The 25,815-nt window shown below is 46.5% G+C and overlaps 1 protein-coding gene across 1 annotated transcript in view; it reads left to right on the forward strand.

The window, feature by feature from the left end:
- GALNT17 (polypeptide N-acetylgalactosaminyltransferase 17) overlaps positions 1–25,815 on the forward strand; it is a 450,484-nt gene that overhangs the window by 172,675 nt on the left and 251,994 nt on the right. Inside the window, exon 3 of the mRNA XM_063089198.1 lies at positions 22,286–22,452. Coding sequence (XP_062945268.1) covers positions 22,286–22,452 — 167 coding nt within the window. The remainder of the gene's footprint in view (positions 1–22,285; positions 22,453–25,815) is intronic.

Below are 25,815 nucleotides of genomic sequence, written 5' to 3' on the forward strand. Positions count from 1 at the left end.
CACAAGGACTGTCAGCAGTTTCCAGAGCTAGGAAGAGGCAAGGATGATCCTTCCCTAGAGTCTTCAGAACATGGCCTGCTGCCACCTTGATTTGGAAGGCAGCTATGCTCACCACTATACCACCAACGCGCTCTGCCACCTTGATTTGGGACAGCTGACTTCCAGATGTGAAAATACGTTTCTGTTGTTTTAACCCACCCAGTTTGTGGTACTTTGTTATGGCAGCCCTAGGAGACTAATATTAAAGGGATTGGAAGCCCCTGGAGATTTAAAATAGGAAAATATCATGAGCTGGTGCGTGTTTTCAGAAGATCATTGTTGGCGCTCTTTGGGAAGTCCAGGTAGGAGATAATAGTGATTCCAACTAGAGTGAGCACAATGAGACAGAGAAAAGTAGAGAGATTTATGTTGGAGGCGATCAAAAAAGACCTACATGGTTGTAGTTTGAAGCATATGGGTGGATGGTAGTAGAGTCATTTCCTGAGATGGGGAAGACGAAAGAAGAGATTTGGGAGGATACTAAGAGCTGTACTTTGGACATGTTAATCTTGATTGGATTTTTAGTCATACAGTTGGAGAGATAGCTAACAGGTGATTGAACTGTTTATGAATCTGTAGCTCAGGAGAGAGGTAGGGGGTTGGCAGTATACCTTTGGAGGTGTCAGCATAGAGATAACCCTCAAAGCTGAGATCACTAAGGAGAGACAGCTGGCGATGAGGCAGGGATTGAGTGCTGTGTCATGCCAGAATTTAGAGCATGGACAGAGGAGAAAAATTCAGCAATGGGTATGAAGGAAGAGCTAATAGGAAGGAAGAAATCTGGGAGAATGTGATGACGCAGAAGCTGAGAGAGGAGTGTGTTTCCAGAAGGAAGCAGAAGTTACTAGTGATGAGGGGTATTGAGATGCCAGAAGTGGTTGGTGGATTTGGCAATATGAAGTTCATTGATGATCTCAACGAGAGTATTCAACCCTGATTGGGGTTTGGTATGTGCATTCTGAGAACAAAGACATTCTCATGTAACCACAGTGCAATGCGGTGACATAACCCATCTATAGACCTTATTCAGATTTCACCAATTGTCTCAGTAATGTCCTTTCTAGAAAAAGAAAGTCCTAGAACATGCATTACATTCATTGTTATTTTTTATTTTGAAACAATCCTTCAGTTTTTCTTTGTCTTTCATGACATTGACATTTTTAAAAACTTTATTTTTTTAGTTTATTTTTTAGTATATATACATGCGGGGTACAATGTTGATTTTCAATAATCGTGTAGAATGCGTGGTGGTTATTCATCATTATAATATGCCATCATTCTTTGTGTCTGTTGACCAATTACTCATTAGCCCCCATCCCTCAAGATTGTAGTAGTTATTTAGTAAAATGTTTCTCAATTTGGATTTGTCTTTTTCCTCAGAATTAGATATGGGTTATGCTTTTGTGACAGGAATACACTACAAAAATGAAGTTGTGTTCATCTCAGTGCATCTTATCAGGACACTTATGGGGTCTGTTTGTCTCATTACTGGTGTTAATGTTGACCTCATTACGGGGTTAAACATGGTGTCTGCATGGTAGTCAGTTACATTTCTCAGTACCTCTAGTACAATGTTGAGTTAGTGGAGAGATTAGGCACCCTTGCCTTTTCCTGGCTTGTTTAAGGATAAATAATTTGGATTGTTGATATAGTTTTCTTTTTACTTTGGGGTTAATATTGGGGGGGTATTTTTATCAGATGAGATATTCTGATTTTCTGTTTTTGTTTTCTTTTTGATGTACTTTGTATGTATGGAATCTGCTTCATCTATTAATATTGTTGATTTGGGGTCATTTGCAAGGGTCATTATTTAAAGAGGCCATTGTTTATCAGTGTGACAAGTATGGTTTCGTTGGGGGGGGTGTGGTGGGAAAGGGGTTGTGTCATCTGGGTTTTGGGCTCTCTCTTGTTTTGTAGGACTCTAAGTCTCCCCTTTTTGCTTTTTTCCCAGTCACCACTCAGTCTAAACGTTGCTTTGCCTATCCTTTCAACAAAGCAACATATATTCACGCCCATTTACAGTTCATTTTCTTTGCAAATGCTCTAACCTAGCAAGGCTCTCTTTTCGTATTTTTTTACTTTTTTATGTAAGCTGAAGTTTGTCTTTCTGGTGGTTATTTTAGATCAACCCTAGGCTTACTACCTGCTTCCCTCTTTCCCATTCCAGAGTTTTCCCCAGATTGCCCTTGGTCTCTGCGAAGGCTTGTGCAATAGGAGTGTGAGAGAGAGACCTCACTGGTAGTTTTTGTTTATTTTTCTACTTAAATTTTTAGTTCTGGGAGTTCTCTGGCTTACAGTAATGCTGTAATTTTATTTGTTCTTTTAGCTGTTATTTAGTGTTATTTTATAGAACGTGTTAAGAGATTTGAAATTGTGGAGCCTGGAGTTTTTATGGTTGTTTTTAAGTGGGGAGATACTAGATTAAAGGTTTATGCTGATGGGAATATTTATCTACATCAGCAGAGCACCTGCATCAAAACCCCTTGAGGCTCTTGTTTTTTGTTGACTATGGGTTCCTGGGCTCCACCTTATATAGACTGAATTAGAATCTCTGGTAGTAGGACCAAGGTATTTCAGGTGACACCCCAGATTTCCTTATGCGTTGTTTGAGTCACTGGTGTAGGTGGTAAAAACTATAAAATAAGTTATAAGGAATGACTAGTGGTGGGCATGACACTACAAATCAGAAATTTGGGGACCTTTGTATGACTCATGTAACATTTTTTTCAGCCCCAGTATGTCATTCGTTTATGTATTCATTCAAAGACCTTTTTGATTGCCAATAAGTAGCTAGTCAAATAACTTGTCAGGATCATTTATTTATTGATGTGAATTATGGCCACGAGAAAGTTTTTAAAAATCTTTCTATATATGTAATTTATATCCTCCTATTAGGAGAAAGAAACATGGCAATCTGATATCTGAGATTTAGTAAAAACAAAGCATTTTCAGCATCTGTGATTATATATGGATCAGGCCAGTTTCCCATGCCTTATATATCTGCTGTAATTACAATGATAACTGATGTTCTATGTCCACATTCCCAGAAATTGGGAAATGACTTTTTCATCACAAACTGGTTCTTCCTTCCTTCTGCGTTCCTTGAACTGGAAATCACGTTTCTTGCTTTTACGCAGGAATCACACTGGTGGAGATCATATTGCATCTGAATTGGTAGTCATAATATCTGGATGATGAGATGATGTAATTTTTAAACAAACGAGTTCACTAAAAGACCTTATAAAACAGCTAAGATATCAAATTATGTTCATAGGTTTACTTTAGTACTGTGTGGTTTTTATCACATTTGGTTGTGTCTTAACGAAATTGCTGATATGTGGTCAGAAATGGTGGTTTCCTACAGTGCACCCTAAATATTTGAAACTTGGCTTTGCGTGTGGTTTAGCCAGTGGCTTCCCATTAATCAGAGTAGTCAGGTAACCCCACTTTGCCTTTTTCTTCATTATGAGTAAATTATTTACTTAGCTATAACTTGTCAGATTTTTTAAAAGTTCTTATGCACCAAGGGCTAAATGAATTATTTCACACTTGACTGAAAGACCTTACATGGTTTTGGCAATATAAATGGAAATCAACCCAGGATTGGATTATCATTAAAAATGACAACAATGTCATTTGAGTCTTGCATTTTAGCTGTGGTTTGGGAGTTAGCAGGCTTTATCAGTATGCCTCTCATGGGTTCAGCATGTGAAGCCCACTAACACCGTTTTCTGTTACCTAAGACAATCTCGAAGGTTCCTTCCGTTTTTATGTTCTTCTCTGTTATTTAGGGAAGTGATCTTCAGTTCAACTCATCTCAACAAATACCCATTGCATACGTACTATGTGGTAGACACAAAGCTAAGAGCTTGAGGAATGTGGAAATGAATAAGACGTGCTACCTGACTGCAAGGAGTTTTTAATCTAGTAGGAGAAGCAGGTGTAACTGGCTGTAATAATTGGCAGAATAAAATAACTGTGACATTGAGTTTTATTCCTTTTGCATAGATTGAATGTCATTTGCTTCAGGTTGCAAATCTCAGTGACTGCAGCACGATATATCTTATAAATAGCACTGCATCTTGACTGCAAATGAACCCAGAGAGAGAGTGGGCAGGGAGGAAGATAAAAGGTTGAGCACGATTTGTCTGGGCATTTGTTTATGAGACTGAACTACGGCTGTGGCCAAGAGACTGTCTCTGTGACTAAAACCCCTCTTGGTGAGTGTGTCTGTGTACAAACTTACATTCTGCCCGTGAGCATGTGTGCTCATGCTTAACTGATTCAACGACTACATTTCCCCCAACATATTACACCAAATGTACTTAACAGCAATTAGAATGTTTGCCGCCTGCTGTGTGCAAATCTCCCCAGAAAACAAAACTCTCCTAAATGGCAATATAAGTAATTCTGAAGATTAAAGCTAGTGATTTGCAGAGTGCCTGGTTCGTTTGCTTCCTGCAAATATCAAGATTAACAAAGAAATTCATTGATCCCATTTTGCCTCCTTAAAGCTTGTGCGTAGGCCTAAGGGAGTACATCACACGTGGCTGTGTGATTCAGATGAAGACTTGCTATTGCTTTATATTATGGCCAAGATGCTGATTTAGTGGCATTTCTCTTGGCAAAAGTGTCTCAAGAAAACAAATCCATTAATGCATATTTTTATGGGAACCACTCCACCCAAGCCTCCTCACTAACAGCCTTCTCGATGGGAAACATGGCCAATTTACAGCTGTTGAAAAGGCACCTCAAGTCTCGACTCAAAGACCGTACCCTGGTTGTTTGACGTCGGGTAAATCTCAGCCTCGCTGGGCCCTCCTTTCTCCAACCATGAATACAGGGCCTGAGCAAGTTCCTCTCCAAGTCTCCTTCCATTTCTAATGTGTTAATGTACTCAGTGGCCAGTATTTTTAGAATATGGATGAAGTGTCTTGAATTGCACCAGGCACCGGGAAGTACAGCGCTGACTGTGAGGCAAAGTCCTTGCTCTCAGAGCAGAGAAATCTTTGCCAAACACACATTCTACCCTGGTCATTCTAAAGAGACCAGCCGCCAATGCCGGCTGCCATTTCAGATGCTTGCTGTGGACAGTCCTGCCTCCCTGTTCCCTGTGATCCTTCATGTGCCCACTCTCATCTCCCCAGCCTGGAATTTTCCTTCATTTTCTGACTTCTCCATTCTCTGATTTCAAAACCAGCCTTCCTTTGTTCTCCCTCTCAGCAGTTACGTAACTTGCTGTGGGTAGTAAGTGGCAGGCCAGGTATTCAAAATCAGGGCCCAACCCAGATTTGGTGATCTGCCTCCTCAATTCCTGGCATTTTGGATATTGGTGCTCCCACACAGTGTTTTCTTTTCCTACTATGAGTGTCTTGGATGAAGCCTCTTGTTCCAGCCCTAGTCTTTATAGGACTCAACGCCATCCACCAATATCCCACCTGGGCTTAGCCCAGCCCCTCTTCTGTGAGGTGTGGGGCTGCAATTCCAAATATAACATACCATTTTGCCAAATTATGGCATTCCTGTAAATATTCCTTTGGACCAGTGAGCAAAGTAGAACATTTTATGGAGTATTACAGACATGCGGCTAAATATTTTTCATTAGAACCCATTTGTAGTTACTCATTACAGCAATTTTTAAACACATACACAGAGAGTCAGGGAGTAAAATGTCTTAGCAAGAAAAGAGTTAGATGTGCCCAGACACTCATTTTGAAAAAGTCATTACTTTGCCTACTAGAGCTTAACATGCTTCCTGCCTGCAATCCGGCCTGCTGGCTGCGCAGGGAACATGAGTCTTTAAGGATGTCGGAGCACAAGAGTGGAGGGACTCATTTCCTGGGCCTGAATGTCAAGTGAAAATTCCCCCCACCCCCTTTTTAAAGCTTCTTCCTAACTCCTTTCTTTACCTCTACTCCCAGATTTCTGGAAAGAACTGTCTTAATTCACAGCATCTATCATTCCCTCCGTACTCATCATGGTAAACGCTGTATTGAAATGTGTATGTCTCCTGTGATTTTCTAGCTGCCAAATCTGATAGATTTTTGGAGTATTTTTTAATTTAGAGTATACAAATAACAGTTGTATGTATCATTTATGAGTTATGTAGATCTATCTAGAGAAAAAAAAAAAAAATCCCTCTTCAAGCCCAACCCCACATCTCATTCTTCTCAGCAACAGGAACTACTGTCTGCTATTTTGTGTGTATCTTTCTGACATTTTCATGCATGGATGTGCTGGCATGTCCCTTTTTACTTTTGAGAGATTCTGCTAACTTGCCCTCCAGAGGATTTTGCATATTTATGTGTCAACCAACAGTACATGAGTGTCTTTTCTCAAGCTTGGCCACACTGTATAAGACCAGTTTTCAATTTGTTTTTTCATCCTGAAGGATTAAAAAAAGTATTTTGTCATAGTTCTTGGATGTATTTCTTGGATTACTATAGAGGTTGATAATCTTTTCATATACTTATCAGATATTTTTGTTTGTTGATTTCTGAGAGATTTTTAAATATCTCTTACTGTAACTTTGGATTTGCCTTTCAATTCTTAGATTTTCAATACAATTTTGCTTTGTGTATTTTCCAACTATGTTGTTAGGTACATATATTTTGATTATATAGTTGTCTTAAGTAATATCTTTTATCAATAAAAATATGTCTCTTTGACTCTGGATTTCTTTATATCTCTTGTAAAACCATTGCAACAAACTTATTGATCTGCCTGCTTCTCCTGCCTCTCCTTTTCAATACTTCTTCTTTGTTGGCTTCAGAATATCTTTCCAAAATATTGATTTGGTTCTAGCTGGTGTTAGTATTAGAATAAGCTAATGTAGGGTAGGAGGCCACAAAGAGTATGGGTGGAAATCCCAAATCCCAACTGCTGGCCAGGGGCTTCCCTCTGGATGTGTTTGGAGAAGGTGGGGAAGGGGCACTTTCCCCTCCTGGCTACCATGAGGATGTGTGGTCCACTGGCCTCTGCTGTAGGCAGAGCTGCCCTTCTGGTTGATGCATTCATTGGTGATGGGCTCCTCTGAGACGTGGGTTGTTTGCCTTTGTGGAGTGGGGCTGGGTTGGGGTGGGACCCTCAAATGCTTGAGGCCACTGGGAAACTGGGAAGTCAGATCTAGCTGTTACCTGCTTCTTCGATTGGCCCACCAGCTCCTCCTGAATTGAATTGCAGGGGTCAACCCTGTTCCATCTGGGGCTTTGCCAATAAGATAAAATGCCTTCTTCATAGTTTTAATGACTTGAATTGAAAAACACCATTTTCTGCCAATAAAGCAGAGAACTGATAGAGCAAGCTGCTGTTGTTTTTCAGGCAGGTTTATGTGGTCAAGGAAGTACTTCTTCTTGTGATCTTTATTCAGGACGGGCCCAAGGGGCCCTGTTGGAGATGCACGCAGAGAGCTAGGTGGTGGACCAAGCACTGGAGCCCGGGAGAGGACTTGGAGTCTCTTTGCCATCATTGGGGCCTTTGGAGGACATTGCTGCAGATTCCACAGGGAAGAGGTGGAGTTTCCGGGGCATTGGAAGAGTAAATGAGCTGATCTGAATGAGCTCTGTGGATGGGAGTGTGTGCACTCATGCCCTTTTTGAGAGCCCAGACTGACTCTGAGGTCACGTCTTTGCCCAACTTGAAGGGATGCCACTCTTTGATCTGGACACAAGCCATGTGTTTCCACGTCACTTCCCTGCTCCACAGTCCTTGACATCGGGTCTCCCCACTGCTGGAGGATCAGCTCTGGATCTTATAAATGGGCTTCAGAATACCTGATTGATTGACCACTGTTTTCTTGTCCTTGCCCCAGTCATTCCCTGAAACACCTATTCCCGCTTCTTGGTGGTACATTGCTCATTTTCTTTGCTCTGACTTTGCAGCACACGCGGTGCATTTTACCTAAAGAGTTTTTCCTCTTCCCCTCTCCTCCTTTGCAGGCTCTCACCTGGAAATTACCCGTTCATGCTCCACGGCCCAGATCAAATTTTATCTCCTCTGTGAAAACTTCCCTGGGCCCCATTGATCTCTTTCAGGCAGAAATGAGCTCCCACAGCATCGTGAGCAGATCTCCCCTGTGGCATTTATCATTCCGTATCATAATTATGATTTGCATATCTTTTTCTCTTAGGGAGCTGTGAGCTTTTTCAGGGTAATAGTGAGGTTTTTGTAATTTCTGTGTTTCCAACAGTTTGCTGGCCCGTAATTGTTGCTTAGTGTTTGCAAATGTCACAGTTAAGCTCATGTTTCTGGGTGATATAGATACACATGTCCTTCAGTGTGTTAAAAATGAAGGAATTAGGTTTTTAAATGAATACAAGATTCATGTTAAAATCAAGGGATTGGCATCGCCTGCCATCAGTGATAAGTGTTGGGGCATATCCACATCAGTTTCCTGGGAGCTTTTTCTCTCTTGGCTTTTGCCACTGGGATGAAAAATATTTGGAATTAAATAAAGTCACCATCCGCAGGAAGATGAGTTTCTTCTCCAGTGATCTGATGTGGCATCTTCAACCAGGCGTAAGAGAAACCCCGGAGGGGTATAATCTTCCTCCAATTACAGGCCCTTCAGTAAATCCTTGGAAACACAGAATTGTCTGCTACCCACAACCCACTTATGCTACAGGTGACTAGAATGTCTTTCCTCTGTTTTACTTATTAATGTATTTAACACATATTAATTGAGCAACTAGGATGGGTCCAACCTATGTACTGGTGATATGTCAGCCAAAGAAATGTGGTCCCTGACCTCATGGATCCTGTAGGCTAGTGATGAGAAGGGGAAGTGTTAGGGCCAAAGGGTGCATGGAGAAATTTGTTATTGCCACCCTGGGTCTTCCCGCATGCTTTTTCCTTGTCCTCGCCCTGCTCGTTCCCTGAAACACCTATTCCTGCTTCTTGGTGGTACGCTGCTCATTTTCTCTGCTCTGACTTTCCTGCACATGGTGTGCATTTTACCTAGAGAGTTTTTCCTCTCCACTGCTATTTCTGTACCTCCCTCACCACCCCAAAATATGAGGAGCTGAGTCAACCCAGCAGTCTCTAAGTTTGCATGAGATCTTACCTGTGGGGTTTGAGAAAGAAAGGAACTAGCTGGAGGAAGGTTGGAAAGAATGAAAACAATGTATTATTAACCTATGTCCGAGGGATGTCACAAGTGCCAGGGAAAATTCTACAGAACATTGAAAAACTAAAGAAATGGGATTGAGACTTTTCTTTCCATGCTGTTCTATCCCAGAGCATAAGTACATCCTAAAATTGGGAGTTGTTCACAAACGTCATTAGGTAGCTTTATAAATGGGTACTAGTGGATGAGACTAGCTGCTGGGCAAGCTCAGTTGGACAATTCAGTTTCTTAATGAAATGCCCAGCTAGGGCTCACATCTTGGCATTACCATGGCATTACCATTATTGTAAATGGTAGTTCCCTTAACCTTAAGAAATTGGCATAGAGCTGGAGCTAACTCAGTGTTTGAATGAGGTTGTGGTTGTTTTATGTTTAAGTTTCCCATGCATTTTTTGAGCTACGTGTTCACCAACAGAGGAAAGTCTAACAGTGGAGCGATTGATTTCATGCTTATTACCCAAGCCCATCATGGAACAGCCTCTGGGTGGAGAAGAAAGTTGGAGGTGTGTTTTGGTGGTGGTCACCGTCCACCCTTCCCCACATCGCATTCAAAAATGAAGAAGAGTTGCAATTTCCATGTGGACTTGAAACTCTGCTTCAATTGTGGCATTCAGAGAGCACACGGGAGGTGACATGGGGTGTCTCTTACTCATGCCGCTTGATGTCACGAATCTAAGCAGAAATGTGAAGATCTAAGCCAAGCATCACATTTCCCTTTAATTTTGCGATATGATTCTGTCATCCATGAATTCATCTAAACTGATATGTTTTTCTGTGTTATATTTGTTCTTTATGAAAAATAAGAACAGAAAATGTATGAAGATGCAAGAAAGAATGACTTATAGTTTCACCACCAAGAGGCAAAATGGCATTCTGTTGTTGTTCCACTTTGAATGCCTTCCTTCTATCACTTGGCAGGTTCTACCTATTCTTATGCACTTTTGGTCACCTGTCTCTTCTCTGAAATTGCATGTTTGTGATTTTTGTTTATTCATCAGCTTGTGTTCATTGGGTTTTCTTTGTTGAGTAGCGTACGATCTTTTACTCTTTGTCATTGCTGTAGATGATTTTTTTTTTTTGCAGTTTGCTATTGTAGTTTAATTTGATGATCAGAGGTTTGGCATTATTATTGATCTATTACTTTTTTTTGCAGTTCTTGAGTCTTTTTTACTTATTTATTTCAATTTATCAATATACTATGTAGTTGATTTTCATGTCCCTTTACCAATTCCTCCTTTTCTCCCCTGAACTATTACTTTTAAACTCAGAAATTCTTCAATATCCAGGATTTGTGTGAATATTCACTTACATTTTTATTAGCTTTCCTTATATTTGGAATTCTAAATTTAACTGTTTTATCTGTCTAAAACTGGTTTTGAAGTGCATTTGAAGAGGGGACTGACTCTGTTTTACCCAGTGGGGAGAGAAGACTCCCAACACCATTTATTGAGTGTTTTCTTTCCTGGTCCTTTGGTTTGTGGAACCTCCTTGGCATTGATTCTCTAAGATCAGGTCTGTTTCTGGTCTCTTGGTTGTGTTTCACTTGTTGGTTGGCTTGTTCTAGGACCAGCACTGATTAAATCATATCAGCTTTATATTGGATTTAATATCATATATTTCCCTGGGTTTCCTTAATACCCTCTTCCCTCAACACTTGTTATTTATTGTTAACTGTTTATTCTTTCAGGTTTAATGTTGAAATCATTTGTCAAGTGCTAAAATTACTTTCAAAGAAATCTTTCTGAAAGTAACATGTATAGTATTTTTTAAAGAATAGGAGGTAATAATACATGTTTGGTGTAGAAAACTAGAGACCACAGTGAAATATAAAGGAGTAAACAGAAGCCATCAAAACCCCCTCCACTCAGTCTCTCCTTGATAAATTATTCCTTCTTTTCAGAGACTAAGACAAGGGGCTTTGGAGTCAGGTAGATCTGGATTTAAAGCCTAGCTTTATCTACCACTCACTTGATTTTGGGCAAGTTACTCTGAGCCTCAGATTTCTTATGCACGAAATGGGGATACTACCTTACTGGCTCATTGCAAAAAGGAATGAGATAATGTATACACTGTGTAGTTCTTAGCATAGTGGCTGCAGTGGCTGGACTCAACAAGTGTAGGCCTCCCATGCAGGGGGTCTCCTTTCTACTGCTCAGCTCCCATCCTCTTTGGGGACTGGGCTAGCCCAGTGCTTCTCATGATGATGGCCAAAGAGGAGTGGGCTAGCCCAATGCTTCTCATGTTGACAGCCAAAGGGGACTGGGCTAGCCCAGTGCTTCTCATGGTGATGGCCAAAGGGGACCAGGCTAGCCTCGTGTTTCTCATGGTGATGGCCAAAGGGGATCAGTGGGATAGCCCAGTGTGCTTCTCATGGTGATGGCCAAGGGCACAAGAGCCCCTCATGCAGGTCATGCTTTTCACCCTCTTCAACTGGTCAAAGCAAGTCGTGTGGCCATGCTGAGATCTGAAGGGTGGGGAAAACAGATGTCATCTCTTTAGAGGGAAAAACTTAAAAGTCATGTGGCAAGGGACTGGAGTCCTTGCAGGGGTGAAGGGTTGGGCTGTGAATGCATTTTGCCACACTGTGTAAACAGGATCTGCTACATTGCTGTAGCAGTTCAGGGAGAACAAAGACATTTTAGGGTCGACTAAGATGGGCAGGACCAGCATAGGGCTATACTGGGCCTGGTGGGACTGGTGTGTAGGATCTGACTGAGCATCGGATTTGGCGCATCCTCAGGGAAGACTTCATAGGTGGAGGTAACAAGGACATGGTGGCCCAGACGTGGGAACACGCAAAAGCGATTCCAGAGTCAGTGTTAGCAAAAGATGGGCTCAACTAGCGCATTCGGCCAGAACATTCAAAGGAAAAATAGCAAGTCTGGTAATATGTTTTTCATTGTTGTGCTGAAGTTACAGGATAATAGCCTTTAGAACCAGTTCGGAACTCTGTGCATGTGTGGGGGGTGGGGGTTGGGACTTTGGCCAAGAGCAGAGGATTTAGGGCCTTCAATTTCTATGAAGAATCCTATTGCTGAGGAATCCTATTGGATCTGCTGAGCTTTGGAATAAGGCTATTTTTTATGTCCAGTTTTCATCGTTTCCTGGTGTGTTTTCATCCCTCCAGCAGTAGTCAGGGCTGTCCCCCCATTTTGCTCACCTTGTCAGTTCCAGGGTAAGTATGGATAATGTAGGCGGCATTTCCTGAGCCTTAAGTGCAGGCAGGTTAAGAAAACCTGAAAAGCTCTGGCCTGAAACTGTCTGCATTAATTTACCCTTAATTGTTTTTAGAAATTCTATTCCTGAGCCGTTGCTTAGTAAAACTTTAGGGTTTTTCTTTCCTTTTTTCTTTTTGGTTTGTTTGAATCCAGCAAGATGAGCTGCCTCATACCCAGACAGATTCATCGACTGGGATGATGAATCTGAGACTCTGAAGGAATCTCCCCCCAACCCTGCACCCCCGTGTGCGTGTGTGTGTGTCCATGTGTCTTCCCTTCCCTTTTAAAGAAAGTAGTGCTGTACAAAGCAGGCAACTATGGTCAGAACTGAGGGTTAAAGGAGCAATCCCTTTTGCTTAAAAAGTCCTTCTGACGATCGAGACACTGGTAGTTTCTTTCACGTGAGGACCTCTTACAGTATCTTGAAACTGCCCAGCCTGGCCAAGAGAGACGAGCCTCATGAATTTTTTGGCTCCATGGAAAAGCAACTCTTCACAGCTCAGAAAAAAACACTTCCCAGGTCACCATGGAGCCAGTAGGTGATCAGTCCAAGAATCAAAAATGTCTTGGGGAACCTTCCAAAATAAATGTTTACAGGAACCAGGCTGGCAAAGAAGGCATGGAGCTTTGTTGGTCCCACAGTGCTCGATGGCAGGACCTGGACCAGTCGCTGGTTTGTGATGTGCACACTGACAAAGGTGCTCTCTGGCTGTGTAGCCGAGGTTTATCCCCTCCTTCCACACTCCTGTGGGAAGCCGACAAAAGGTATGCGTTCTGTCCCCAGAGAATAACCAATGTGTGTGAACCCACAACATCTTGCATTCAGTTTCTGGGAGTTTTCCTGGGACTCCATGGATTCCAAGACAAGAACTCATGCTGTGGCTCTTTACAATAGCCAAGAGTTGGAACCAGCCCAAATGCCCATCATCAGATGAGTGGATACGGAAAATGTGGTACATCTACACAATGGAATACTACTCAGCTATAAAAACGAATGAAATACTGCCATTTGCTACAACATGGATGGACCTTGAGAGAATTATATTAAGTGAAACAAGTCAGGCACAGAAAGAGAAATACCACATGTTCTCACTTATTGGAGGGAGCTAAAAATTAATATATAAATTCACACACACACACACACACACAAACCGGGGGGGGGGGGAAGAAGATATAACAACCATAATTATTTGAAGTTGATACGACAAGCAAACAGAAAGGACATTGTTGGGGGGGAGGGGGGGAGGGAGAAGGGAGGGAGGTTTTGGTGATGGGGAGCAATAATCAGCTACAATGTATATCGACAAAATAAAATTTAAAAAAAAAATAAAAATAAAAAAAAATAAAATAAAAAAAAGAACTCATGCTGTGGGACAGACTGGATCTTGATTCATAAAATTGCCCCATGTGACTGATGGGCAGGACACTCGTGGATTCACATGCCAGAGGAGGCAGTTTGTCCCAGAGGCGGCAGTTTGTCCCAGAGGCTGTACTGTGTGGGAACTGAGCTCATGAGGTGTGTTGCTTCTTCCTGGAGGAAGTTAAACCACTTGGCAAAATGTGCATTTTCCCTAGTAATGAGAGCTCTGAAAGGGGAGGCCTGGTGCACGTCAGTTATTCCATCCCACATCTCCGTTTGCAAGATTTGCTGTTGCTGAAAATGACACCACTCTTTTCTCAGATGATAGGAAAGGCTTGATGAGGAGGAGAGCAAAGAGGGAGTATCAGGCTGGTGATGCACTTGACCCAAGCTACTTCAGAATGTGAGCCCTGATTAGTAAATCGAGAGAGACAGAAATGCAGTTGTGTATGGGATGGTATCTTTTCAGTGTCGATGTGCCGGCATCGATATTATAATTGCGGTAGGAAATGAGTGATGCCTTTGATCATAAGAGCAGAAGGAATAAATAGGGAAAGGAGGAGGATTTTGATTTGTTCATTCAGTAACCATTTATCTGCCACATACTGTGTGGGAAACCCAAAGAAATAAGATGCACTACTGCCCTGAAGTGGGAGAGAAAAGAGCCAAGAGTACCCCGACGGCAGGTGCAGAGGGAGAGAAATTAACAAAGGAGATGCGCTGACATGGGGCTGGGGGCTTCAGACTGGGGCTGGGAAGGCTGCCTGGAGCTGAGCTCAAGGGAGGAGGAAGTGTTGGGCAGGAGGAAGGGGCTTTTAGGCAGAGAGAAATGTTTGTGTGAATTGAGAGATTCCCAGGTCAGGGAAATACAAATATTTGTAGTGACTAGAGGAAGGGACAGGAGAGGATATGAGGTTGCAGAGATAGGTTGGGCTCAACTTGGGTGCCAAGCAAAGGAGTTTGAACCTAATTCTGAAAGCTGTTGGGAGACAAGGAGAGAGTTTAAGCAGAGTAGTGACATGAGTACATTTGCATTTTAGAAAGATCCTCTTGGTAGTGGTAGAGTGGGTGGAATGGGATTGGTCTTGGGAGGCAAGGGGTCAGTTGGATGGTTTTTGGTGTCATTCAGGAGGCAGGTGACGAGGACTGGAACTGAGGTCGTAGCAATGGGGGGCAAGTGGCAGGAGCAGGATTGATGACTGATTGGACATGTCGAGTGGGTCATGCCCTTCAATGAAGGGAGGAAGGCACAAAGAGAGCCAGCTTCAAAGTTAGGCATGGGGAATTTTGGGTGCTTGTGAGCCGTCCAAAGGGAGATGTCCAGGAGGAGCTGAGGTTGAACAAAGGTCCAGGCTAGAGGTGTGGGTTTGGAAGTTGCCAGTGTTATTTCCAATTATTATTTCCAACTTGCATCATTTCCTGGTGTGTTTTTGGAGCCGTTGACGGAGCCATGATGTGGACAAGGCCACCCAGGACCAGTGAAGACAGAACAGCAAAGGGCAGAAGGAGGAGCCTTGAGGATTTTTGGAATCTGGTGGATGAGCAGAGAAGGACAGCTCGTACACCAGAACAGGTGGCCTGGGCAGATCACATGGGAGAAAAGGACAAGGCAGGGGTGGGGGAAGAGTGAGCATCGCAGGATGCAGAAGATAGCGGTTCTGGCAGGAGGGGGCGACGGTGTGAATGCTGCAGAATGACGGCCAGCCAGGTGGAGGGCGGGAAGCTTCCACTCACTGGCCACGCACATGTCGCTGGGAACTTTAACAAGAGTGGCTTTAGCAGAATAGGGTACACAGAGGCCAGCTGCTGGTGAAGTGAGGTGGGAATGAGAGGAGGAGAGAAGGTGGTGGCTGGGCTGTGGGGAAAGGAGTTTGTTACTTAATTGGCAGAGTCTCGAGTCTCTTTTCCCAGAGTGGGAAAAGTCAGTGGGGGGAGAGAGAAGATACGAGAGAATGATGGGAGAAGCACGGTTGCAAGGTTGGAGGAGGCTGGGCATCCACAGCGAAGACCAAGGGGTCAGCCTTGACCTACTAGACGCGGCTCCCGTGGGGAGGAGAGTGCAGAGCACAGGCTGAGAGGGAGGAAGGTCTGCAGGAGGGAAGTGCTTCTCACCGTCCCACACCCAAGAGCTGGGCAAGACACAGATTGTGGGCCCCACCTCCAGGGGTTTTGATTCAGCAGGTCCTGGGGTCCTGACAATGTGCGTTTCTGATAAGCTCCCAGACGGTGCTGGTGCTGATGCTACAGCCCTGTGGAGCACACTTGGAAATTCCTGCCAGTGGCCTTGATTTCCTCTGTGGTGTAGGAGGCACGATTCCCTGCTGAGGAGAAACCCAAAGAAATAAGGGGGAGGCTGGCCTGAGGGTCATGGCGGAAGGCAGAGAATAGCAGAGGGAAGGCAGTCAGGACTCTGGACTGTCACACATGGACAGATGCGGGCAGCTCCCCGGGCTCCACAGAGACTGGAGGCCTTGGGTCTGTCTGGTCACCAGCGGCACAGCTGTGGGTCTGTCCAGCAGTGTCAGCAGTGGGTGTCGGGGAGGAGAGTCGGGTGGAGAGATTGGTCCAGAGCTGGTGGGAAAGACGGACACAGGGGTTGGAAACTGGGGGGTTGGGTAAAGGCTGAGTGTGGCCAAAAGGAAGGACGCAGATTTCAGCTGGACCGGCAGAGCATGATGCCTCCGGGAAGGAAACAGGGTGGCCCAGCCCTGGAGGTCTGAGAGTCAGTGTTGGGGAGCATGGCGTGGGGAGAAGTGGAACGGGAGGAGACCGTGGCTGTGACATTGAAGGCAGGTGAAGTGCAGCAGCTATCGGCTGTGGTGAGGTCCAGGGGATTTTGAGGTGATTGTGCTAGGGTGAGCCAAGCCAGGCAGTCCTTCAGCATCCTAGGTGTGGTCAAGGCCCTCGGCTGTGCAGAGGAGGTGGCTGAGGCTGCGACAGGAAGGAGGGATGGGAATGTCTGTTCTGATGGGGTGTGATACCTCAGTTCAGTGTAATCTTCTCTTCCAAAGTAAAGAGCAGTGGGCAGTGTATTAGTCAGAGTTCCCCAGAGAAACAGAACCAACACACACACACACGTGTGCACACACACACGTGTGCACACACACACGTGTGCACACACACACATGCACATGTGCACATGCAGAGAGGATTTTTTTCCAATTTTTATTTTTTGTTTGTGTGTGTGGTAAAATACACATACAATTTGCCATCTTAACCATATGAATTGTGTGGTTCAGAGGTATTAAATCCATTCATAATGGGGGCAGCCATCACCACTATCCATCTCCAGAAGTCTTTTTAACTTGAGAAACTGAGGCTCTGTCCCCATTAAACGATTCCCCATTTCTCCCTCACCCTGCCCCTGGCAACCCCACTTCTAGTTCTGTCTATGAATTTGACTCCTCTAGGCACCTCATGTGAGTAGAATCACGAAGTGTCCTGTAGTGACTGGCTCATTTCTCTTAGCATGATGTCCTCAGGGTTCATCCGTGTTGTAGCATGTGTCAGGGTTTCGTTCCCTGTGAAGCCTGGATCATATTCCAGTGTGTGGAATTTACTGCCTTGTCATAAGGTCCACGTTCTTCCTCTGTCATATCCTGGAACTCTCAGTGACTGACAGCAGGATTAGAGCTGGCAGTGCTTGGTCACTTCACAAGGGTGGGGAGATTTTGGGGCAGAGACGGAAGGACATCATTGCACTTGGAAGCCAGGCTTGAGGTGAGCGCCAGGAAGGCCCTGCAGATTGGCTGCACTGAGATATCCAGGAAGGCCCTGGAAGGAGCACCCTTAGATGGGACCAAAGGGACAAGGACTGTAGTCTGAGCTGAGCTGTCCCTGAGCATGCACAGTGGACCATTCACACCCAGCCCCTTTAAGGTTCTGGACTGTGCCCTGCCCCCGTGGATGGTGGGTATGACAGAGTCTGGGTGCAGGAGGGCCTTTGCAAGGTCTTGGCATGGCTGTGGGCAGGCTTATCCTGTCTCTCCTTGGGGTCCTTTAGTTTGGGGGCTTCTGATAACTCCCCCGGGAGCCACCACCCAAGGTGGCACTCTGCTCAGATTCACAGCCAGAACACTAGGAGCTTGGCTTAATGTTCCCACCAGCCTTATTAACCCCAGGAAAGGTGGAGCGGGCTCCTGCTCCCCCTCACACCCCTTGACAGGACTTCTGGGCTGACCTGGCTCAGGAATACTGTCAGGGAGCACTTGTATGCCCCCAGCAGGCCATGGGTGTGGTGCAGTTTGCTGCAGGGGGACCATCTCCTGTCCGGGGCTTTGAGGGCAGAAATGGAGAAATTGAGGCTCATGTAAACTACACAACTTAGCCAGGGTCCCTGGCTAGGAAGTGCCTGGGCTAGAAATGGAGTGAGGCTTGTCTTCTGCAGCTGGCACACCTCGGCAGGGCGTTGGGAAGAGTATCAGCACCATGAGATGTGGTTCACATCCAGACACACTCGCTGCTTTTCACACTTGCTGTGTGACGTAGGACAAATGACTTCATGTCTTTGGGCCCCAGTTTCCTCATCTGTGAAACGGGCATGATAATACTGTCTGCCTCATGAGGTTGTTGTGAGGATTAAAGCAGACAGTCCAGTACACGGAAGCTTCCAGCAGTTTCTGACACATAGCATCATCATCTATAATCAGCCAGCCTCTTGGACCACATCTTATCTAAATTTTTTTACAATGATGGGATGTTTTGGGACATCTTTTTGTGTTTGTGTTGGCAGGCTGGGTCACAGTACATCTCAATCCCTCTCATCTGTGCCACACTGTGGTCATGTGAGGACAGGGGTCTGCTTCTGCCAGGCTACGGCTGGCTCCATGGGCTTGGATTTCCTCCCTGCTGGGCCCTGGGCCTTGACCTTCTTCCACATCAGCTGTGATTCTCTCTAGCGGGCTCTCCGTCAGTGAGGTGGCTCCGTGGGTGCCTCTGGTATTACATGAAGTCAGTGCCCATGGCTCTGGGGTGAGGAGACGAGGGAGCGGTGAGTGCAGGGCCCACAGCCCTTACCCTCAGGGAGTTACAGCATCCAAGGAAGCATCCCAGGCATGTGGATGGATGGACAAACAGATGGACAGATGGGCAGTGAGTGTTCACCGCGTGGGAGACCTCACTTGGCTGGTTACTTGTCTCTGCTTTCTTTTCTCTGTGAGAAGAGTTTCATTCAGAATCTGCTTCCTGATTAGCCCTTTGAGGAGAGGATCCTGTTTTCTAATTTCTTTGTAGCCCCTTCTGGCCTGGGGCAGTGATCGAAGTTGGATCAGACCTTAGGGTATCTTGACAGTCTTCTTCCACACAAAGGAATGTTATTGCTGCTTAGGACTGGTTACTGAAAGGAAATGTGTGATTTCCTGTCGCAAGTCCTGGTGCATGTGGCTAGAGGGGCATGCGCTGCCCCAGCTGTGGAAGGCGAGGCATTCTGCTGTCCCTGTGGCATGCCCTCCTCTCCGCACTCCCAGTGTTGGCAAATCTACAGTCTGTTCTTTCGTCCTCGCAGCCTTCCAGGCCACTCTTTTTTCCCTGGCCTCTGCAGCCAGGGAGGCCAATGGGGAGGCAGGCAATGTGTCTGATTCTGTGTATTCCAGTACATAGAGATGGGGCTGGGAGCCGGGCTCCGAGCTGACCGCTCCTTCCCCAGATCTGCCTGCTGCACAATGGCCGTTGCCAGCCACGCGTGCCACTGTGGCCCTGAGCACCTGGGTGCCTCCTGCCCTCTTAGCTCTGCAGCAGTAGGGGGGAGGGGCCTTTCATGCCAGCCCCCGTCTGCAGGCTGTGGAGCAGCCAGGTATCACATGGTTTGGATACAGGCCATCAGGCTGCCACGGGAGTTAGTTCATTATCTTCTCCCAGGGCAGGAGCCCTTTGGTCCCCATCCTCTGTGTGGTCTGTAGCATTTCTCTGGCTGGTGAGGCCTCCCTCTCTTCCCATCCATCCACCATGAGCTCTCTTCTGCACTTGTCTTCTGCCCTGTCGGGCATTGGTGTCTGATTGGAAGTAACATGTGTCAATCAGTGCCGGAGCCTGCTCCTTAAGGAAAGTGCTTACAACTTCAGTGGTGCATCTTTCCACCTACCCAGCATTTTCTGAGCTGCCTCTGTATGACAGGCAATAAGCCAGGCTTAGTGAATTTTCTTAAAAGCAGTGTCTACCTCCCCAGAGCTTAAAAAGCAGCAAAAATAACGCTGGTTTTCCCAATAATAAAAAGTGAGCATGTGCCCCCCTGAGGACCCGGGGCACAGGAGAGGGGACGGTTGTTAACTGGGTGAGGTTGGGGCCCGGACCCTGTCAGGGAGGAGAGTCCTGCATGGTTCCTGCAGGAAGGGTCTGGGTTGAGTGAGAGCTCTGGAAGCCTGGCCCATGTTATCAGGGCTATACAAAAGGGAATGGAGGAAACAGAAGGGAGACAGGACGGCCACCAGGCAGCCCGGATCCTTTCCTCAGCTAGAACAGTGTATGTTCACGGGGCTCTCCAAGGCTGTATCTCACCTGATCCTTACAGGCAGCCTGGAGCTTAGCACGACATGGATCATGACCGTTTTATAAACAAAGAAACTGAGGCATGGAGAGGTGATGTGAGTCGTGTGCCCAGGATAACATGTCCTGTGCATGGTGGAGCCCTTCACACTCCTGAAATCCCCCATAATCTATTGAATGGCCACCTTGACCCATGAAAGGGCAGGATGGGGGACCCATTCCCTGAAGGCTCCTGTTTCCCACTTCACTGGGGTGGTGGTGGGGGGGGTTGTTGGTGGTGGTGCCTGCCTCCCTCCAGGAGGCTTGACTTACAACTCCATCCTGATTGCAACCTGTGGCTGGAGGAGACTGGGTTGGGACAGTGCAGTCTGGTCTTTTTCTTCTCAATTTCAAGAGCCAGAAGCTGTAAAAAGGAAGTGACCAAAGAAACCAGCCCCAGGATTATTCCTGCAGACAGAGTAGGTGGGTGTGTACCACATGTGCAGCTGGTGAGGGTCCGGCTGAGCTGGCAGCTGCCAGGATCCAGGTGGCTGCTGGGCCAGGGACCTTCCGGGTGCTCTCATCCCTCGGATCACCACAAGTCAATGAGATGATTCCCACCACCTGCCCAGACGCCCATCAATCACTGTTCTAATCTCCCTGGCAGTCCCCAGAAGTGGATTTACAGCAACGTGGTAAAAATGAGGCTGCATGATCAATTGTTCCCTGGATGGTCTCCTCTGGGAGACACACGTGTATATTGTAACAAAACTTTATTTTCTTCTGAAAATTGCCTACATGATGAATATGGCCTGACACAGCTCAAGCTGTTCAGCATAAAAAACAGCCGTATATTTCTCGCTTCCTCTTCAGCGTGGCTTCCCTCTCGCTCTGTCCCTTCATCTGTCTCCTTTGTTTTGCTCCCTAACACATTGTGCTAAGTATCGTGCAGTCTCACTCAGGGAGAAGAATGCATTGAAATGCACACAGCTCGGTACACCGTTCTACTCTGTTTCTGTTTGGTGTTTTGGATGGGCTTAGGCTAAGCATAAAATACTATTCCCCAGTGCTGCCTGGACAGCCGTGCAGAGCACGCTCCCCAGCACTAAATCACCTCTTACATCACCTGGAGCCCAGCGAGGGCCAAACCTCTGTGCTCCTGAGTCCTGCCTGCATGAAAAAGATTCTTCCCTTTAATCTGCGCCTTCAGGCATGTGAGGTTTGCTGGGGGTTAGAAGGGAAGGCTTCAGCCGGTAGTCTAGTCTGGTATCCTGTCCCCAGGGAGATCCTAGGAATGCTGGCAGAAGAGTTGGGGAGGGTCAGGCAGTGCACTCCTACAGCTGGAGGAGTCTCTTCCTTTATTGGGGTTGTTGGCAGGTGTGTTTGATTCACTCTCTTGGAACTCCAGCTCCAGGAGGGCGGGAATCTCCAGTACAGGGCCAGCACTTAGTGGGTTCAGTGAATGTTTTAGTTTGGACTCCTCTAGAAGTGGACCCTGAAACAAAGATTTGAGTACAAGTAGTTTATTTGGGAAATGAAGAGAGCACCACTAGGTGGGTAGAGAAGTAAGACTGGAAGGAAAAGGCATTCCCAAAAGGGCATGCTACATAGATTGCTGGTGTGGGTGATGGGGCTCCAGCCCACTGTGGGGATTTAGAGTTAACCTGTTGAAGGGCTGGAGGAGCTGGGCATTTGTACATCAATTCTCAGTGGTGTTTAGATGAGAGCTTTTGCTTGGGTGGCATCAAAGAAGGCTCTTGGCAGGGAAATGGAGGCGCTGGGAGTCAGAACAGGGTAGGTGGGCACTGAAGTGAAGGCACAGGTAGCTGCAGGTAGATGTGTGCTCAAGACTGGTGCTGTCCCTTTCCTGTGGGCTGGTGAACTTGGGGGAAGTGGGGCTGGATCCTTTAACGTTCTCCTCTTTAGGTTCTATTCTCAGTCCTTGGCCAAGGAGAACCCAAGAGAACTAGTGGGTCACGCCTTGGGGAATGTGCACAAGGACAGGGCTGACATTCGTGCCATGTCCAGCTGCAGTGGATGTGCCTCCTTCCTCTGACTCTGCCTTCCTTTCCTCTCTCCCCTCAGGTGTAAGGAGCTCAAGTATGCCAAGGAACTGCCCCAGATCTCCATCATCTTTATCTTTGTGAACGAGGCCCTGTCGGTGATCCTGCGGTCAGTGCACAGTGCCGTCAACCATACGCCGACACACCTGCTGAAGGAAATCATTCTGGTGGACGATAACAGTGACGAAGGTATGGAGGCAGGGACCTGCATGTGAGGACACAATGTCAGTGGGGGAGATGCCACTTTCATGCCAGTGTGAGCCCAAGCACCTGTGTCTCCTGTTCCCTGAGCATACCTGGGGAGTGGGAGATGGTTAAGAGGAAGGAGTCAAGGCAAACACGAGTCTGTTATTCCTTGAGTCCTTTGGGCTGTTCAGAATAAATTAACTCCTGGTCATGGAGCTAGATTAATTTCCCTTTTCACACTACCTGAAGTAGATGATGGTGAAGGGCTGAATTCCTCCCCGACTCCCACTGCAAGCCCCATCTCTGTTGTCTTTTTCCAAGAGGCAAAATAAAAAAATCTGTCCTGTGTTGGGAACTGTTTGTCTTACATCAGAATGTCCCACTGTGCCCAAGACAATTGTAGACAGAAATGAATGGTATTTGCAGTTCTTTGGAATTCAGCTTTCTTAGAAGTGACGGCTCAGTTAAAAATATTAAATAAGTAAATATTGGACAGTGTGTTAGTCTGTTTCTGTCACTTATAACAGAATACCTGAAGCAGGGTAATTTATAAAGAAATGAAATTTATTTCTTACAGTTTTGGAGGCTGGGAAGTCCAGGGTCCAGGGGGCACATCTGGTGAGGGCAACCTTCTGGCAGGAACTCTCTACAGGGCCCCATGGCGACCAGGGCATCACATGGTGAGAATGGGCTGAGCAAGAGAGAGAACTGACCTGCACACTCCCTCTCCTTATGAAGCCATCAGAACCACGCCTGTTACTCCATGGATAGATCAGTTTACTCACCAGGGCTCAGTCCTCACAATCCAATCACCTCTTAAAGGCCCCACCTTTCAAATACTATAATCAGATTTCCCACCCTCTTAGCATAGCTACAATGGAGATTAAGTTTTAGTACATGAACTTTTGGGGGGACACATTTGACCCATAGCAAATGGCAATAACAAAACTCCTTGGAGGTCCTTGGCTGCAGCCGGATGAGAGTGTGGTGTCAGCATGACGAGGGTTGGTGTTGCTAACTGTGCCTTTGTGTGGACTCATAGGCTACAAAATTCACTGTGCTCACTGCAGGGGAGACACACACAAGTTCACAAGAAAGAAACCCAGCAAGTGCACGTGCCTGAGGCCAAGGAGGCTGATGTCCCAAGCAGCTGCAGGATTAGGAGGGGCTCGCCCCTCACTCGGACGTACAGAGCAGGAGGAGGGTGGGGTGGAGGCAGCGCCGGGGGCCTGTTTAAAACCAGCTTATCTTCAGGAACCAGGGGATGAGCCTCTCATATGTAATCAGCCCAGGAGATGAAGTCCTCTGAACGGCAGGCTGTTCTGAAGGGCTTGTGTGTACCCAGGCCCAGTGGTGTACCTTCTCCGGGGCCTCCAGATTTGGACGGCTGATTATTTGGCGGATTTTTCACATCCCTATTTTTCTCCCTTTTCCTGTGGCCATTTCAATATCTGTAGATTGTTCTAATCTTGACATTGATAGTTCTTCTTTCAGTTCCTGGAAGCCTCTAATTATCCAGCAACATCTCCTAGGCATGGCTCACAGCTCCTTCTCTGCAGCCTTGTCTGCACCCATTGCAAACCCTATGCCCTTCTTCAAGGACGCCTGCTCCTGCCATTTGTTAGCTCAGTCCCACTCATTCCTTAGGGGTCTCCAGCATGCCACTTCCTGGGGAAGCTATTACTGACACCCCAAGGCCCTTGTTCTGTGTCTCAGCACCTTGCAGCAGGTGACAGCACTGGGCTCTGTACAGCTGGCTCCCATGCTGGCGGGTGTTTGTTTTGCAGGGCCTGGCTGCAGCTGACCCTGGGTAAGTCTCGCCCGGTGAGGGAGTTAGATGAGGGCTAGGGAGGGGCGGGTAGGGGCCGGTGGGAAGTGGCTGTAGTTGGCACCTAGTGAACTGCAGGTCAGGCTGAATCTGGGGGAGGACTCACTGCCAATGGTGCTCCGTCCCCTGGGGAACCTCTGCAGAGCCCAGCCAGAGGAGGAGGCCTGGAAAGCATAGTGGATGGAAAGGGGTGATGTCTTTCCTCACCCCTCCTCAGGGCATGGCCAGCACCCAAAGCAGTGTAGCAAAAGACAGGTCAGCAAGAGAAAAGCATAACAGATTTACTTAGCACAGGAGTCTTCAGAAATGAAGGCAGAAAGATACAGGTGAAACTGAGCCCTGGGGAAATGGGATTGGAGTAAATGGGTGTGATCTAATGCTGTGGACTGAGGTGGGGAAGCCCAGTGAGGCCTTTCTGTTCAGATTCCTCTCGGCCCTTCTGTGCACCCTCCCTTCCTCCCAGGCAGGAGCAGGATCCTTCTGGAACAAGGGTGCATGACCTACTGTTGGACAAGCATAGGTCAGAGAATTTCTTCATGGCCAGCTCCTAGACAAAAAGATGGGGGGAGGTTAGAGTAATATTTCTAGTTTTTATGGCTGGCTTTGGGGAAAAGGGGTCTAGTTTCTATGACCCACCTTGGGGAAGAGGAATTCTGGTTTCTATGACTTGCTTCGGGGGAGGATGAGGGGCAGGAGAAGGTCAGAGAGATCTTGGTTCTGTGGCTGCCTCTGAGGCCTTCCAATGTCTGTTAGTTGGAAGTACTTAGCATGCCAAAGCACCGTACTTTTAGGTATCATTTCCTGAGCCCCAACAAAGGCTAAGATACTCTTGACCAGAGCGCCAGCTCTGGGGAGCAGGGATCTCCAGTACAGGGCAGGCACTTAGTGGGTGCAGTGGGTGTTTTAGTTTGGGCTCCCCCAGAAGCAGACTCTGAAACAAAGACTTGTGTGCTGGTAGTTTATTTGGGAGATGAAGAAGGCACTGCTGGGGGATGGGGATGTAAGACTGGGAAGGGAAGTCATCGCCAGAAGATTACTCCTGTGAGCGACCAGAGCTTGATCTCACTGGGGGAACTCTGGGGAGCAGTGTAGACCCAGGCCCCAATGTTAACCTGCTCCAGGGCTGAGGGAGCGGGGGTATTTCTATGCCCTTAGCATCAGCTGCTTTAGCGTCAGAACCTCCTGGAGCCCCACCCCGAGGGCAGTTCTGCTTCAGGAGGTCTGGGCTAGGGTTAGCATTTGCACTTCTCCCAAGCTCCCCAGGGCTGCTGATGCTGCTGGTACAGGGACTGCACTTTGAGAACCCAGCCATGAGCCTGGTCTGTAAGTCCTATTTCAGTGGTTCACATTGTAGGTTGTATTAGTCCGTTTCTGTTGCTTATAACAAAATACTTGGAACTGGGTAATTTATAAAGAAAATGAAATTTATTGCTTACAGTTTTTGAGGCTGGGAAGCCCGAAGTCCATCTGGTGGTGGTGACAGTGACCCAGGGGTCTCACATTACAAGATGGTGGGAGCAGAGAGAGAAACACACTCT

This window comes from Cynocephalus volans, chromosome 3, assembly GCF_027409185.1.
Source record: "Cynocephalus volans isolate mCynVol1 chromosome 3, mCynVol1.pri, whole genome shotgun sequence".
Taxonomy (NCBI): Eukaryota; Metazoa; Chordata; class Mammalia; order Dermoptera; family Cynocephalidae; genus Cynocephalus; species Cynocephalus volans.